Below are 14414 nucleotides of genomic sequence, written 5' to 3'. Positions count from 1 at the left end.
AAAAACTGATAAATTAATCCCTCTGGGTAGCCTAAATAAGTGTATAGCAGCATCCTTTAACAGCATGGTACAAGACCTCTCACCGGAGAAGATACATGCTCTCTACGAGCTGTTGGCTGAGCAGAGGAATTCCAGTAAAGCATGTTTTGGCAGTTTGGGGGCATCAGTAAGATGTAGCTTTTATTTTCTTCACGCTCAGATGTCCAGGCTGTGAACCTGTGCCACAAGCTACACACAGCATCATATCTAGAAGACATGTACCTTCCATTTGGAGCATCTGGATTTCTCCTTTAGAATTAAAAAAAAAGTTATCTCTTTTGCTGAAGAAAGCGTTGTGTGGGGGTATTTTCTGAAAGACTGCAAAGCACCTCAAACCAAAATAGCAATTGTCTCTTACAGGAGTTAACCCTGCAAGCCGTGTGCACTCTGAAGGGTCCAAAGGAAGGCTATTGGCTTTATCCTAGCCCAATTTCAGCATAAAGTAGTAATGCAATATTAAATGAAAATGGTAACTGCAGTTACCTGAGCAAAACTGTTTTTTTGAGATACCAGCTCCTCTACTTTACAGGATTTAAGCTCCCTGCTTAGCTTGTCTCATGGGAAGTATCCTAAAGGTCAGTGTACAGGTACAGGACTTGAGTAAGGATTCGGTATTTTGCTCTTTGCTTGTCTTGGCTTTGTAGGGTTTCCTAGTGTCATGAAATGTGGAGGGAGCATCCAGTACCTCCCTGCGGTACCTGAATAGAAACTTCTAAGCAGCCGCTTGTAGATTTTACTGGAATCACTCCAATTCACCCTCAGGATACTCTCCCCACTACCAAAATCTTCTCCCTACAGCTCCTACAATTTTCCACCAGTGCTCTTATGTCTGCCAATGCTCCTTGCTCCTTGTAGGCAGCAGTTGGTTGCGTATGTCTCTTTTTTATTCATAAAACAGCTTTTTCGTGTTAGCTTTACTTCCTGTAAGAAACTGATATAGCAAATCTTGGACAGCACGGAGATGTGATCATAAAACTGACTCTCCATGGGATAATGCTGTAGGTGAGAAAGGGGAAAAGATCCAATCGTCTGTTGGTATAACAAGCATCTGCAGAGCTAGGACTCCACCAGTGCTGTTTGAAATATTTATCCAAACTGACGCTGTGTGCAGGCTATTTGCCTTTGTTTTATGACTGGAAGGTTAAAATATTGTAGTGAAGATAAAAGGGAAAAGGAAGATGTTAGAACCAGGGTCATGTAAGATAGATAATGTGTATTATGATATGGTAGCAATGTGTATTATGTGTGAGCAACCATACCGGGAGCTATCCCTCTGGTGGTTATATAGCATGTTACTTTAAATTCCATTAACGTCTGCTATTTTTTCCCTGCCCCTCTCAGGGCACAAAGCGAAGAGTGCTCAGACTTCAGTATTTTGTCTCGCTTCCTATGCTTAATGTGGGATACTAAACCGTTTGTGTTGCAAATTACTCCCTGAATCCAGCATTATTGATTTCTTTTCTTTCTTTTCAACGAAAGGCTTAATTACAGAATCTGTGAGTTTCACACACACACAAAATAATTAACTTTCATAAGATTTCCGTGAGATCAGCAGGCTGTGTTACGATCTGAGGTTCAGGGAGATTATGCCACTTAGAGGTACTCACTACTTTTGAAAGCCTCTTTTGGAGTTACTTGATGTGGTTTCAGCAAGTAAGAATGTTTTATGTGCAGCCTTTGCAGCATGCAACTCTGAGCACATGAGTTCCACAAATCACTTCCCAGGCGGTCAGAAAGGTCATCTACGCAGCGAGGTGCGTCCATTGATAAGCCAGTTTAGTGAACCTGGGTAGGTAACTGAGCACTGAACTGTGGAAAGAGCTGAACATCAGGTTGCCTGACAGAATAAAACTGTCGTGGATAGACTTGAAAGAAACCTCTATTAACCTCCATCCTGCCTCTTTTGCTTCTGCTTTCCCAAAAAGCTTTCACCTTTCTGATGGATCTTTTCAAGGTTAATTCATGGCAATTGCTAAATCCAGGTGTCATGTCAAAACTAACAAGGGAAAACAATCCATTACAGTTGGCAATTCCTAGCCCTGAACAAATGGACTTTTAAAAAACTTTTTTTCTTTTTTTAGGGTCAGAGTGCGTTAAGAAACAAAGTCATGCATTAAATTTGCTGCCAAGCCATTTGTAATTTCAGTCACTGCTAGTGAAAATCACACCATTTTTTATAATTACTTTCAGTAAGAAAAAGACCTCTGTATATGATTAATTTCAAATATGTATGATTAATTTCAGTCCCAGTTTGTGCAGTCCTTCCTGTTACCCTGCTTCTAGGATCCAGACTCTGATCTCTCTGGGCAAACTTATCCAGAAAAAACCAAGAAAAGTGTATATATATAGGCAAACCTGTCCCAAGTATGCAGAGTGGCGTGCTGCAAATTTTATGAAAGCAATTATATTCCCTCCAGCTGCTTTTAAATCCTTCAGGTTTCTTAGAGCTGCCGGCAATGGGTCGTCATTTAAATCACACCTTGCTATTGAATCTGTTCTTCCAAGGCTGCCAGGAAAGTTATTTAATTTCATTTAGAGCATCTAGTCAAATACTAATGAACTGACTCCAACCTGGAGAGTATGGCAAGCATCATATCAAAGAGCATTTTGCTTTTGTTCCTTCTTCAGAAGGGAACATGCAGAAATATCCGCTAGAAACAGCCCCACATTGAGAGTTGCCAGTGGTGATGACAGACGAGGAAGATGGAAAGGAATCTTCTTTTGCTTCCATATGCCTGCTCAAATAAGCATAGAGGGAAAAGAGGGCATGATACTTGGTCTGTCAGACAGAAGCCACCTAGAGTGGGAGATGGGACGCTTCATGCAGATGATTTAGGGAGGGTAGAGTATGAGAGCTTGCCAGCCTGTTAACAAAACAGTGGAGAGAAGAGGAAATTTCCTTGCAGTTGCATTTTTTTTTGATGGGACTGGGAAATGGGTACATCAAATCTGAGGAAGAAGTCTTCTCCAAGGCCCTGTGACCATCTTCCCAAGGTCTCTCTTTCCCAAGGGATCTTTGGCTGAAAACCAACTGCATTTCTGCCAGAGCCTCCTCTGAGCCTGTGACACTGAAGCTGCCACATTTGTGCAAGCGGCTCTCCCTGGCTGGTGATCATCGAGAATGTGACAGAGGCAGAGTTTATTTGCTGTTTCTCATGCCCTAAGTAGCCGCTTTGCCCCGCAACCTGTATGAGTGCTCACTCAGAAGAAAACAAAGGAAGCCTGCAGAACTGCAGGAGGGTATCATAGGATCCTGGTCTAAACAGAGCACTGGTCTCAAACAGTTGGCATTCCAGGAGTCTGCTGGCACACTGCAAGTAAGGAGAGGGTAATCCTCCTCTTCTGGCTTGCTCACGTTCTGATCAAGCACTTACCCTGATCAAGGACTTTTCAGTCTCTCATTGCTCTGCCAGTGAGGAGGGGCACAAGAAGCCAGGAGGAAGCAGAGACAGGACACCTGACCTGAACTAGCCACAGAGATATTCCAGACCACAGCATGTCATGACCGGTATAGAAACTGGGGGAGTTGGACGAAAAGGACCGTTTGATGCTGGATCAGGCTGGGTATTGGTCAGCGGGTGCTGAGCAATTGTATTGGGCAACACTTGTGTTTTCTGGATTTTCATTTCTCTTTTTCTGTTGCCTCTTAGTATTATTATCATTTCTGTTATTGTTGGTATTATTTATTTTATCACTGTATTTTACTTGCTTTCAATTATTAAACTGTTCTTATCTCCACGTACAGGTTTTATATTCTTCCGATTCCCGTCACCGTCCCACCCAGGGGATGGGTGAGCGGCTGCCTGGTGCTGAGTTACCATCTGGGTTTAAACCAGGACAGAGGGACACTCCAGTTTGCCCTCATCTGCCCTTACCTGGGGCACACGGCATGTGGGAAGGGAATCACCTTTACACAGACACCACAGGAGCCCACACTCTCTCAGCCACTCTGCTCTCTGTGGTGATGCAGCCAGAGAGGATGTATGTCCCTAGTACCAGCAAGGGACCAGCAAGGGATGTGAGTCGCAAGCTGCCATCTAGTTCCCCAGACTGGTTGCCCTCTAAGTCCACCCCAGTACTTACATTCAGGCTATCATCTCCACTTTCTTCTAAGACTGCCTGGGAAAGAGAGCAAAGAGCTTGTCCGGATTGGACCTTGGTGGGGCTTTGCGTGGGGTACAGGGGTCCCCAGCCCCATGGCTTCCCTCTGGTCTGAGCAGGAAGATCCTTTCTGCTCCCCCCACCCCATTGCTCCAAGTTGCACCTGGGATACCTGTTCATGCAGTGACCAGGGGTGGGGACAGAGGGAAGGACAGGCTGGGGAATTAGGGATCTCCAAAGGGGATGGGGTGACTGGGACGCAAAGACAGGGCACTGGCGTGAATTAACCAGGCTGATGGCGTTGAAGGGATAGGACTGTATGGGATGTTAAGGTGGGGTAGAGGAATTCAAGTGCAGAAGATACGGGGACTTCAAGCGTGGTGGTTGGTAGAGGCAGAAGGACGACTGCAGAGGACCAAAGTGAGGGGACTGGGAGAGTGTTTGGGAGCTGGGGTTCAAGGAAGCGTTTTTGGGGACATTACCACAGTGGACAGGATGAAAGGCAAAGGACTGAGGGGGGCGACGTCCCAAAGGCATTGGGAACGATCAAAGGGAGGGCATCTGGGGACCCTAGGTAGGATAGAGAGGAGGTCCCAGGGAGGAGATGCCTGAGGGGACCAAAAGGACGAAGGGGCCCAAAAGGGAGGGGTGTGGGGGCACCGAGAGAAGGAATGGGTCAGGCCCTCCTAGGGCGGAGATAGGTCCGACCATTCAGGGAAGGAGCTGGGCTCTGGGTATCAGGAGCTATACTGCATGGAAGCTTGGGAACAAACAGAACTGTGGAAGGCAGAAAGCTGTATCTCCTGGGGCTTCTCCCTTTCCTCTTGCTTGGGAAAGGGAGAAGCCAACTCAAGGGGTTTCATGCTCACCACTATGATTTCATCCTGCAGGGGAGCTGATATCTTGCAGCCAAGACCTGTTCCCAGCCTTGAGCCCCTCCATGGGGCACTGGGGACTCACCTGAGTATCTGCTGGAGTTCACAGCAGGATAAGTGAAGAGCAGGGCCATGCTGAGCACTGTGACCGTCATGTTTCTCTGCGGTTTGGTGAGTCCTGGATGAGGCTGGAGAAGGTGAGGGGCAGATTTATCCCTCCCAGGACTCCTCCTTTCCCTCCCTGAGAGCTCCCAGGGCAAAGCCAGACTTGGCAGAGACACCAGCCCTGGCAGCAAGCCTGGCCTAGGCACAGAGTCACCCCTGCCTCCAGCATGGCTTCAGCCACCTTAGCTGGCATCAGTCCAGCTTCCTGCACGGGGCAGCTGGACATGCAAGTGCCCAGGCATCTGGGGCTAGTGAAGGGAAGTAAAGGACCCCTGACAGCCAGGCCTCCTATGGTGTCTGCCCACTGCTCCAACACAAAAGCACCCTCCAACAGCCCCCCCAAAGCCAGATCCCCCTATCTCCCAGGGCCCCTCACCTCCCAGCACTATCATCTCCCAGCACCGCCTGCCTCCCAGGACTGTCTTTCCACCCAGGACTCCCCCAGGGATGATGCTAGCCTCAGACCAGGGGTCTCTGAGCAGAACTCTCCCTGCCCCCTCTCCATCCCTTGGGTAACCAGGGGGCTGGGAATGACCCCTCTTCCTGGGGCACGAAGGATCCCGGGCTTAGGGAACACTGGGAGGTTGGAGGACAGCTGCGGTGCACTGGCAGGTGGGGATACTGCCGGGTGACTGGGATCTTGAGTCACAGGAGGCGATGGGGAGCACTGGTGAATGCTGGGCACTGGGAGATGAGGGTTCGGCTTGAAGGAGTGCTGGGGTGGTCAGAAGGCCCAGCTCCAGCCCACCCCATTTCCCATGCACTGTAGTCCCCAGTCTTGGGCAGTCCACAGCCATGGCCTCCCCAGTGCAGAGAACGGAGCAGAATATCCCCTGCCCTGACCACCAGCCTGCCACTGCCTGGGGCCACCATACCCACCCAGGTCACTGGAGTCCCACTCTGCAGAGCTGCCTCCAGATGGTGGGTCCCAATGACTCTGTCCCCAGCAAGGCTCTGGCTCCCTGGATGGCACTCGGACACTGGTCACCCAAGGCCCTTGTCCTCAAGGGATGTCCCTTCAATGTCCTCATCCTTGGCCAGGCCAGCTCTGTCCCCGAGCAGGATGTGGCCACCCGGAGGGACACCGTGAAGCAGACGCTTGTCCTCAGGCAGCCACTTGGAGCTAATTGCAGGGACAACAGAGTTCCCATGGCAACAGGAGAGATGTTTGTTCTTGTCATCCCTCCTGTCTGTGTGTAGCTGATAAGCTTTATTTGCCTAGGGCCAGGAAGTGCTGGGGTGGTCACGGTGCCCAGCTCCAGCCCACCCCATTTCCCATACACTGCAGGCCCCAGTCTGGTCCAGTCCCCATGTTGCCCCAGGGGAGCCCAGAGGGAGCCCTGCTCAGCCCCACTGTGACATCAGAGCCGCCAATCTTGACTGAGAACTGGGCACCCATACAGCGTTGTGGGGCAGGGAAAGAGCCCACAGCTGCACGTGACTGTTGCCCCGGGCAGGGACACTCCCGTGGAAGGGCAGCGTGGAGCTGCTGCTGGAACTGGTTTTGCCTGAGGAGCCCAGACTGCTGAGGCTTAGGAGGAAGAGCTGAGCAGGGAGGCTGCCTTTGCCCAGAGATGGCAAGGAGAAAGGCACCACGGAAAAGAGTCCAAGGGACCTTAAATGTCTCCTTTGAGACCACAGCTGACCAACGGTCAGCACGAGAGGCTGCAGGGCGGAGCCACGGCCAGGCGAGTAGGTACGAAGTTGGCTGCTCGTGCATGGGGCATCAGCTTAGGACGGTAGCTGGGACACGGCCTAATACAGCCAGCAGGTCACGGATCAGCATGGGGAAGCTGACAGACGCTTCTGCACAAGAGCCCTGTGCATTGCCCATCCCCCTTCTGGTGGGCCGTGGCTGAAAGCATGGCTTGCTCTCCCAGCAAGCACTGAGAGCAATCGGCATCTTTTTTGTTTTCCTCCCACAGGAGCCTTTTCACAGAGGTGGAGCTGGTGGAACGCTTTCCTCAGTCCACTCCCAGCTCATCCTCTCGAGGGCCACCAAAGCGTCAAGACAAGGCCACAGCACTTGCAAGTAAGCTCAGCACTGGCTCTTGCTGCAAAGTCCTTGGGGTGAACTCAGAGCGCTGCACTGTGCCAGAAGTCTGGCAAAATGTCACAAGTGGCTGGGGAAATGCAGGCTGCTCTGCTCCTCACCCCAGAGAGGTGGTGCCTAGTTCTCGGTGCTTGCCTCCCTGCAGGGAGCCAAAACGCTCTTGGCTGAGCATCCTGGAGAAGAGACCTCAAGACATAGGCCTAACTTTTCTCTGGTTTCTTTGCCCAGGGACGGTCTTCAGCCTCATTTGCCATCTGGCAGGTACCTTGTGGAGATACCTGCTGATCGTGTGCATCTTCACTGTGTACGTACAACCTGTTTCTGCTGTTGGGCTTTTGGGGAGGCGGTAGCCTCATGCTGCAGGGGTCAGGGTGCAGGGAGGGAGCGGGTGAGAATTGGGCTGTGCTGCCGGCTGTGCTTCGAGCAGTGGGGACTGCTGCTGCTGCTGCCAACTTCCTCCTCTTCCTCCGCTGCAGGCTGCATCTTTGCTGTCAAGCAGAGATGGGGAAAGGAGTATGTATGTACTCCGTGTTTCTGTGTTGGACACGGGGAGAAAGGAGGTGTCTGAGGGCCCTCAGCCAGCTTCCCACTCTCACGAGCACTGCTCGTGTTGTGGCCGTTCTCAGGGAGAGCCAAGAGTAAAGCCGCTGGGCAGACTCCCTGCCACACATTCGCCAGAGGCCCAGACTTTGGTCATGGTAGGAGAACCTGCTGTGTAGCCAGACGCAGGGGTGCGGAGGCGGAAGTCTTGATTTGCTCAACCTCTTTACTTTCGGGGAGTAGTGAGTCCTGGCGTTCTTCTTTGGGGGAAGAGCTGCTGGCAGTTTTGAAAGGTGTGGACCGAAAGTGCTCCTCCTGGGCTCTTCCCTGGCAGCTGTGTTGTCAGGAGCAGGCTTCCAAAACAGTGGCTTTTGTGCCTGGAAGTGGTAATCCAGCTGGTTTGCTCGAAACTTGCCTCATTGACAGACATAGGACACCCTCCTTTTTCAGGCAAAAGATGGCCGTGCACAAGAAGAGGTTCCTGAGATTCATTGTCTTCTTGCTTCCAGTGGTTCTTGGTGAGTCTGTGTGAGCAAATATTTGAGAGTAACAGCCTGGTTGTGCTGGATGCCAGCTTTCCTTTTTGGCCCATATGTGTGGAAACTCGCATGGTCCAAGTGCTTCTGGTGTGCGTCCTTGACGAGGACTTGCTTTTCAGCTACCAGTAAGACTGGTAGCCTCCCAGCCATGCTGCTGCACTGGCCACAGGACCAAAGGGCTTGCTTAGTCTGCAAGCCTGCGAGAGAAGGGAGTATGTATTTCCAAGCCTGAACTGGGGGATACCCAGAGGGGCTGTGCAGGGCGACTGATGGCCCTCCTGATACTTCTCCTGGCTGATGTAGCCTGGTCTCAGGGCTCACAGGAGCAGTAAGGGGAAATGGGAAAGAGCTCTGGGTCAGCGAGCACACCTGAAGCTCATGGCTACACAATGCCCTGAAGCCTGTGGTGATGGTTTCCGGTCAGAGGCAGGTCCTGTCTCTGCACCCTGTGTTCCCCACCTCCTCAGCTTAGCTGCTGCCCCATCCACAAGGCAACCAGGAGGAGACCACGGTGCTTCAGGGACCACTAGCAACCCAGGTCAAGTGACTGTCTCTTGGTGATGTGAATTGCAGCTGGTGTTTACTGTGGGACCTCACTGCCAGCGTGGACAATGCAGGCAAAGGCGCAGAGAGAGGTTGGTGGACCCTCTGGGACAGGCAGCTCCTGCAAGGGAGCATTGCTGACAGTGGCTGGCTAAATCGTGGGCTTTTCTGTGTCCACACAGAGTGAGCCAAAGAAGCAGTGGCTTTTGCCGGGGCTTCCTAGGGAAGCCTCTCCTGGGAAGCCCCAGCAGCTCTGGTGGTGGATACTCTAACAGAGAGTTTTTCCCTTTCAGGCTCTGACATGGGCATCGGCAGCAGAAACAAAGATGCTGAGGTAAGAGATGTTTCCTGAGCTGGAATTGGACCTGTGCAGGAACATCAGCCAACCTGTCATGGTTTAAGCCCAGCCCGTAACTCAGAACCACGCAGGCGCTCGCTCACTCCCCCTCTTCTCTGTCCCCCTGCTCCCCGAGGGATGGGGAGGAGAATCAAAAGAATGTAACTCCCACGGGTTGAGACAAGAACACTCCAGTAACTAAGGTGTAACACAAACCACTGCTGCTACCACCAGTAATAATAATGATAAAGGGAATGACAAGGGAAGAGAATACAACCGCTCCCCACCGGCTTAATGGTTCCCAGCCCGACCAGAGCCGTGATCTAGCCCTTCCGGGTAACTGCCCCGTTTATATACTGGGCATGACGTGCTGTGGTATGGAATACCTCTTTGGCTAGTTTGGGTGCAGCGTCCTCTCTCTGCTTCCTCCCGGCTTCCCCTCCTCCCTGGCAAAGCATGAGACTCAGAATGTCCTTGGTCAGAGTAAACATTACTGAGCACCAACTAAAACCAGCGGTGTTATCAGCGCTGTTCCCAGGCTGAAAGTCAAAACCACAGTGCTGCACCAGCTACTAAGAAGGAGAGAAATTCCTGCTACGGCTGAACCCAGGACAACCTCGTGCTACCTGCACCCATTTTTCTAACAGCCACGGCTCCTGTACTTCCCTCTGGCCATTGCCTTTCTTTCAGCGTGGGGAGGAAGGGAAGCATTCACAAACCAGAAAGCCCTGTGTCTTGCTCCTTGCAGAGGGAATGGGCTGCTCTCTGACAACATCTGCTTTCCTGTTCCTGCAGGAATTTGCACGCCTTGTTGACAGAGCAAACCCAAAAGTTGCAGCTTCTGCTGGAGGAGGTGGCTCAGCTGGAGGTGGAGATAAGCAGTTTGAAGAAGGTAACCCTGCATTTTGGAGAAGAAGGCTTGGCTGGGCAGAAGCCCTGAGGAAGCACTACCTGGGATTAGTAGTGGGCTCAGCCTGCTGAGCGCAGCAAGCCAGCTTGTGCCAGGGGATTGCTGGGTGAGCTTTGGCACTGCCCAGGCCCTTCTCTAGGCCCAGGTTAACTGGTGCTTCAGGCAGTAGAAATCTTCCAGCATCCTTCCCTTGGCACGGGCACCTTTGGCTGCTCTGGCTGGGCCCTGAGCAGCAGGGAGACCCAGGCCCACTCCCATGGCCAGCCTTTGTGGACATGGCCTGAGCATGGAAGGTGGGAACAAGGGAGTGAGGACCCCATGGTCGTGGCCACATATACTGTGCTTGTGGCTCACGTCAGCTGCAGTCTCTCAGCTTACTGGACAAGGCTTGCCTTGTATTTCTGACACTGACTCTTTGCCTTTCTGGGCGCTGGTAGCCATGCTGAACTGACTGCTGAAGTGCTCATTTTCTGTGCTTGTTTGTGTCTTTCCCAGGAGAGGCAGGAGGTGAACCCGGCAGCACTGGAGTTGGCTTTGGAAGTCTTCGTCGGAAGATCTGACTGGGCCCTGAAAAGTTCTGGTATGGACACAGCAGCCCATTCTCCTTGCCATGCACTTGTCTGTAGCACTCCCCAAAGGAGGATGTCCTCCAGGTGCTGCTCTCCTAAGCAGGGGAGCTGAAAGCAGGGGAGCTTCATGAGGTCTGAGAGCAAGTCTGTGGCAGTGGCTCTCTTGGATTCCCTCCTGGTTCCGCCTCTGCGCAGGTGCCTCTGGCACTGTTCCCCCCCCCCCCCCCCCCCACACATTCCAGGGCTGACGGAGGGGCTCTCTTCCTCATCAATGCATTTGGAAAGAGAACGGATGCGTCATCCTTTATTGCCCACACAGCAAGCCCTCAGCTTTGGTCTGCCCTCATTCACCAGCACCCTCAGGCCTTCTACTTGTGGCGCTGAGAGGAGCAGACACCAGGCATATGGGTGCTGTCATCCTGCGCAGCTAGGCACCCCTACCAGCATGGAGATGAGGAGAGGACTGACAGACGTGGAGCTGTCCAGCAGCATCAGAAAGGGCGTCTGAGCACAGGGTCCTCCTACTCGGTGGCCTCGTGCAGTCACCTGCTCTCCCTTCCTTACAGGTGCCACCATTGACATGCAGAGAACTTCAAAGACCTATGACTGCAAAGAGAATTGGGGCTGCAGGGTTTTATGGTTCTTCCACACTCCCAACCCTCCTGATACGATTTTGGAGGTATTGTAGCAGAAACCACCAGTGCATGTTTCCTTCCTGAGAAGCTGGGGACTGACCTTGGGCATTGTCCTCTCAGTCCAGTGGTAATGCTCAAGCCCACAGTGCTGATCTGTTGCCTGAAGCCAAAGCTTGGACTCAGGGCTGGCCTCGATCGAAAGCAGTGGCTCCCCTCAGGAGGGGAACAGAGCTCAACTGCGGCATCTTGCCCAGAGTCCTCAGTCACAGCTGGGTGAACGACATTCTCCCTGGTGACCTCATTTCCATACTCAGCCCTAACAGTTCTTTTCTGGGGTGGGAGGCAGGGGGTCCTCTGCAGAGCCACTGGGCAGAGAGCTGTGTCTGTAAGGGCCTGACTAGGTTGGCTTAGTAACAGGTATTCTCCTCTTTTCATAATACTGAGAGGCTGCTGCTTTTGTCCATTTCCTCACACGTGCCTCATTTTCAAGCTGGACTAGACCCCCCAGACACACCAGCACCTGTGCTTCAGGCTACATGAGCAGCTGTGTTGAACTGAACATGGGCTCACGTTTCATTAACTCTCACGTTCTGATTGCAGCCGGATATTTCCCCAGGAAACTGCTGGCCATTACAAGGGCACCAGGGCCAGGTGGTCATCAGGTTGCGAGCACGAGTCCATCTGACTGCTGTCAGTGTGCAGCACATCTACAAAGAGGTCTCTCCATCCGGGACCGTCACCAGTGCCCCCCGAGACATCGCTGTCTTTGTAAGTCTCTGCTGGGTGCTTCTGGCTGGCATGGCCCTGGGGCAAAGCCGTGACTGGAACTTGCTTGCTTTGTGCAAGCAAGTCCTTGGAGATTTGTGTCCTGCTTTCTCCTAAGCCCTGCAGTGCACTTGCAGGATACTTCAGGGGCTCTAGGGGTTCCATCCCTCTCAAGACTCATTCTGGTGAGAGCACCTCAGGGCTCTTGAATAAAACACAAGGTTGAGACAGTGCTTAACTACTGCTAGAGCCCCAGGAGAGGCTCAGTAGACAACAGCCCATGCAGTATATGCTGATCCAGCACATACAAACATCCTCTTTGCCGGGACAAGTCTGAGCTTCTCTCCTTCCTCCTTGTGCTTTTCCCTTGAGGGATCGAATGCAGACAGAGAAGAGGAAACTCTCCTTGGGATGTTCATGTACAACGTGACAAAAGAGGCTATTCAAACCTTCCCTCTGAAGGTACAGTCTGTGCATGAAGGCAAGATGCCCAGGAGAAAACCAGCAGTGCCTGCAAGTCCGTGGCAGGAAGAGCGTGAATGCTCTCTCCCCTGGCGCAGGGGCCCAGACCACTGCCGAGGAGGCCTGGTGGAGCTGGGAGGACTGAGTAGCATGCGGTAGGGGTAGCAGCAACAGGTTTGCAAGGGCAGGGTTGCTCCTGTGGGAGCTTAAGTCCTGAGAGACCCCTGCTGCAGCTGCTGCCTTCAGCAGAGCCAGCTGCACACATGGCCTCTCCACCAAAGCAACATCTTCGTGCCAGGAGAAATAGGGATACCTGGTGGGGGAAGCTGCCGGGCAGCATTGTCGCTCCACCCTGTGGCCTGCTGACAGGCTGGACAGTGTCCTTTCCTCCCAGCACAACACGTCCCTTTTCTCCTGGTGCCCTCACACCTGCCAGGAGGAAGGCAGGCAGAGAGCATGGCGGGAGCTTAATGGACTTTCACACCAACTGTCTCACGCATAGGAGGACCTCCCCAGCCTCTCTGTCAGCTCAGAGCAAGCTGCAGAGGTAAAGGGGCAAAGGGAAGGGAGGCGCGGTCGCCAGCAGGCCAGGTTCCAGAGGATGTCTTCTCCCTTCCCGTGCCTCCAGTCTCTGCAGGAGCCCTGGTACCAGCAGTGAGCCTCAGATGCCTACAGCCACTCCTACCCACTTTTGGAAGCTTGTTCCTGAGCAGGAGCAGGGCAGGCAGGGGGAGAAACGTCAATTGCACCGTCACACTTAACACCTCAGTTTTCTTGTCACTCTCTTCACAGAACACGCACAGAGCCTTTGCGCACATCAAACTTATTGTGAAGAGCAACTGGGGAAACACAGCCTACACCTGCATTTATCGAGTGCAGGTTCATGGAAAGATGGAAGAACAAGAAAACCTCAGCTGAAACCAGACAAGAAAAAGAGCACAAATAAAAAAGAGAAATGAGGGAGGAGGGATAAATGGTTTGTCAGATCAGAGTGGTGTAGAGGATCTGTCTCTAAAGTAAGGTGTGCAGGAAGGTCCACTGGGGGATGGGTAGCAGCACCCGCTGACAGGGCTACAGGGCAGCCTGCAGGCAGCGGATGTGGGTCACCCACAACCCTTGGGACAGCTCCTTGGGGCTGCCAGGGGCTTGTGAGCTTCCTCTTTTAATTTCCCAGTAGCAGGGCTGGAGAAGCATTGGATTCCCCAGTGCACCATCAAAGGGCTGTGTGTGATGCCTGCCTTCTCCCGGGGGTGGTTTCAGGGGTGTGCAGCCAGCTGTGCAGCCAGGGGTACCCAGGGTTGTCATTTCAAGTAGGGTCCCTGCACCCCAGGGGCTGCGAGTTGGAGCAGTCTGGGTAAAGTCCTCTCCCTGCTGAAAGAGCCAGCACAGGGCAGCTGAGACCAAAGCTGATGGACAGGTGAGATCTTCTGAAAAACTCTTTGATATCTCGTGTGAATTTCATCTGACACAACACCTCCATACGCGCTCCTGCCGTGTTCCTCTTTCCTTACTGCTGGAGGGCAGGACTGGCTCTGCCAGAGCCCCAGCAGAGCCCCCTCCTTCCAGGGACACCCTCAGCCTGCACCAACCAGAGCTCATGGAAGGGACCTGCCAAAAGTCTTCCTGAAACCAGAGAAGAGGCAGTTTCAGGGTGTTCTGTGAGAAATGCATCAGGTTTCACCCAGAGAATTCTCCCCTAAATTGTCACTGTCTTTTCCCTTTTGGAAAGCCCCCCATAACAGGCTCAAGCAAATGTCCAGTGGCAGCTCCGTCACCCAATTCCTCCTTCTGCCATTTGCATGCACATGGGAGCTGCAGCTCTTGCATGTCTGACTCTTCCTCGGCATCTACCTGACTGTACTCCTGGGCAACGAACTCCTC

General features: G+C 52.6%; 1 protein-coding gene across 1 annotated transcript; it reads left to right on the top strand.

Annotated features, from left to right (window-relative positions):
• Window positions 1-9954: 9954 nt before the first annotated feature.
• Window positions 9955-13659, top strand: LOC133283183 (SUN domain-containing protein 5-like). Its single transcript, XM_061479723.1, has 5 exons — window positions 9955-10084; window positions 10598-10682; window positions 11238-11350; window positions 11907-12074; window positions 13326-13659. The coding sequence occupies exons 3-5, from the start codon at window positions 11252-11254 to the stop codon at window positions 13449-13451; spliced, it is 393 nt and encodes a 130-aa protein (XP_061335707.1). The 5' UTR covers window positions 9955-10084; window positions 10598-10682; window positions 11238-11251; the 3' UTR covers window positions 13452-13659.
• Window positions 13660-14414: the final 755 nt, after the last annotated feature.

Source organism: Pezoporus flaviventris, unplaced genomic scaffold (genome assembly GCF_033815535.1).
Source record: "Pezoporus flaviventris isolate CSIRO_AGI_PZ_B2104156 unplaced genomic scaffold, CSIRO_AGI_Pfla_v1 ptg000154l, whole genome shotgun sequence".
NCBI lineage: Eukaryota > Metazoa > Chordata > Aves > Psittaciformes > Psittacidae > Pezoporus > Pezoporus flaviventris.
This window is presented reverse-complemented; position numbering and strand designations above follow the sequence as displayed.

Bases quoted from the DNA above. Each gene is read 5' to 3' on its own strand.
- LOC133283183 (XM_061479723.1), top strand. From the start codon at position 11,252: ATGCAGAGAACTTCAAAGACCTATGACTGCAAAGAGAATTGGGGCTGC. The intron at 11,351-11,906 runs GTATTGTAGCAG...TTCTGATTGCAG, and splicing joins CTCCTGATACGATTTTGGAG to CCGGATATTTCCCCAGGAAA. The intron at 12,075-13,325 runs GTAAGTCTCTGC...CTCTCTTCACAG, and splicing joins CCCGAGACATCGCTGTCTTT to AACACGCACAGAGCCTTTGC.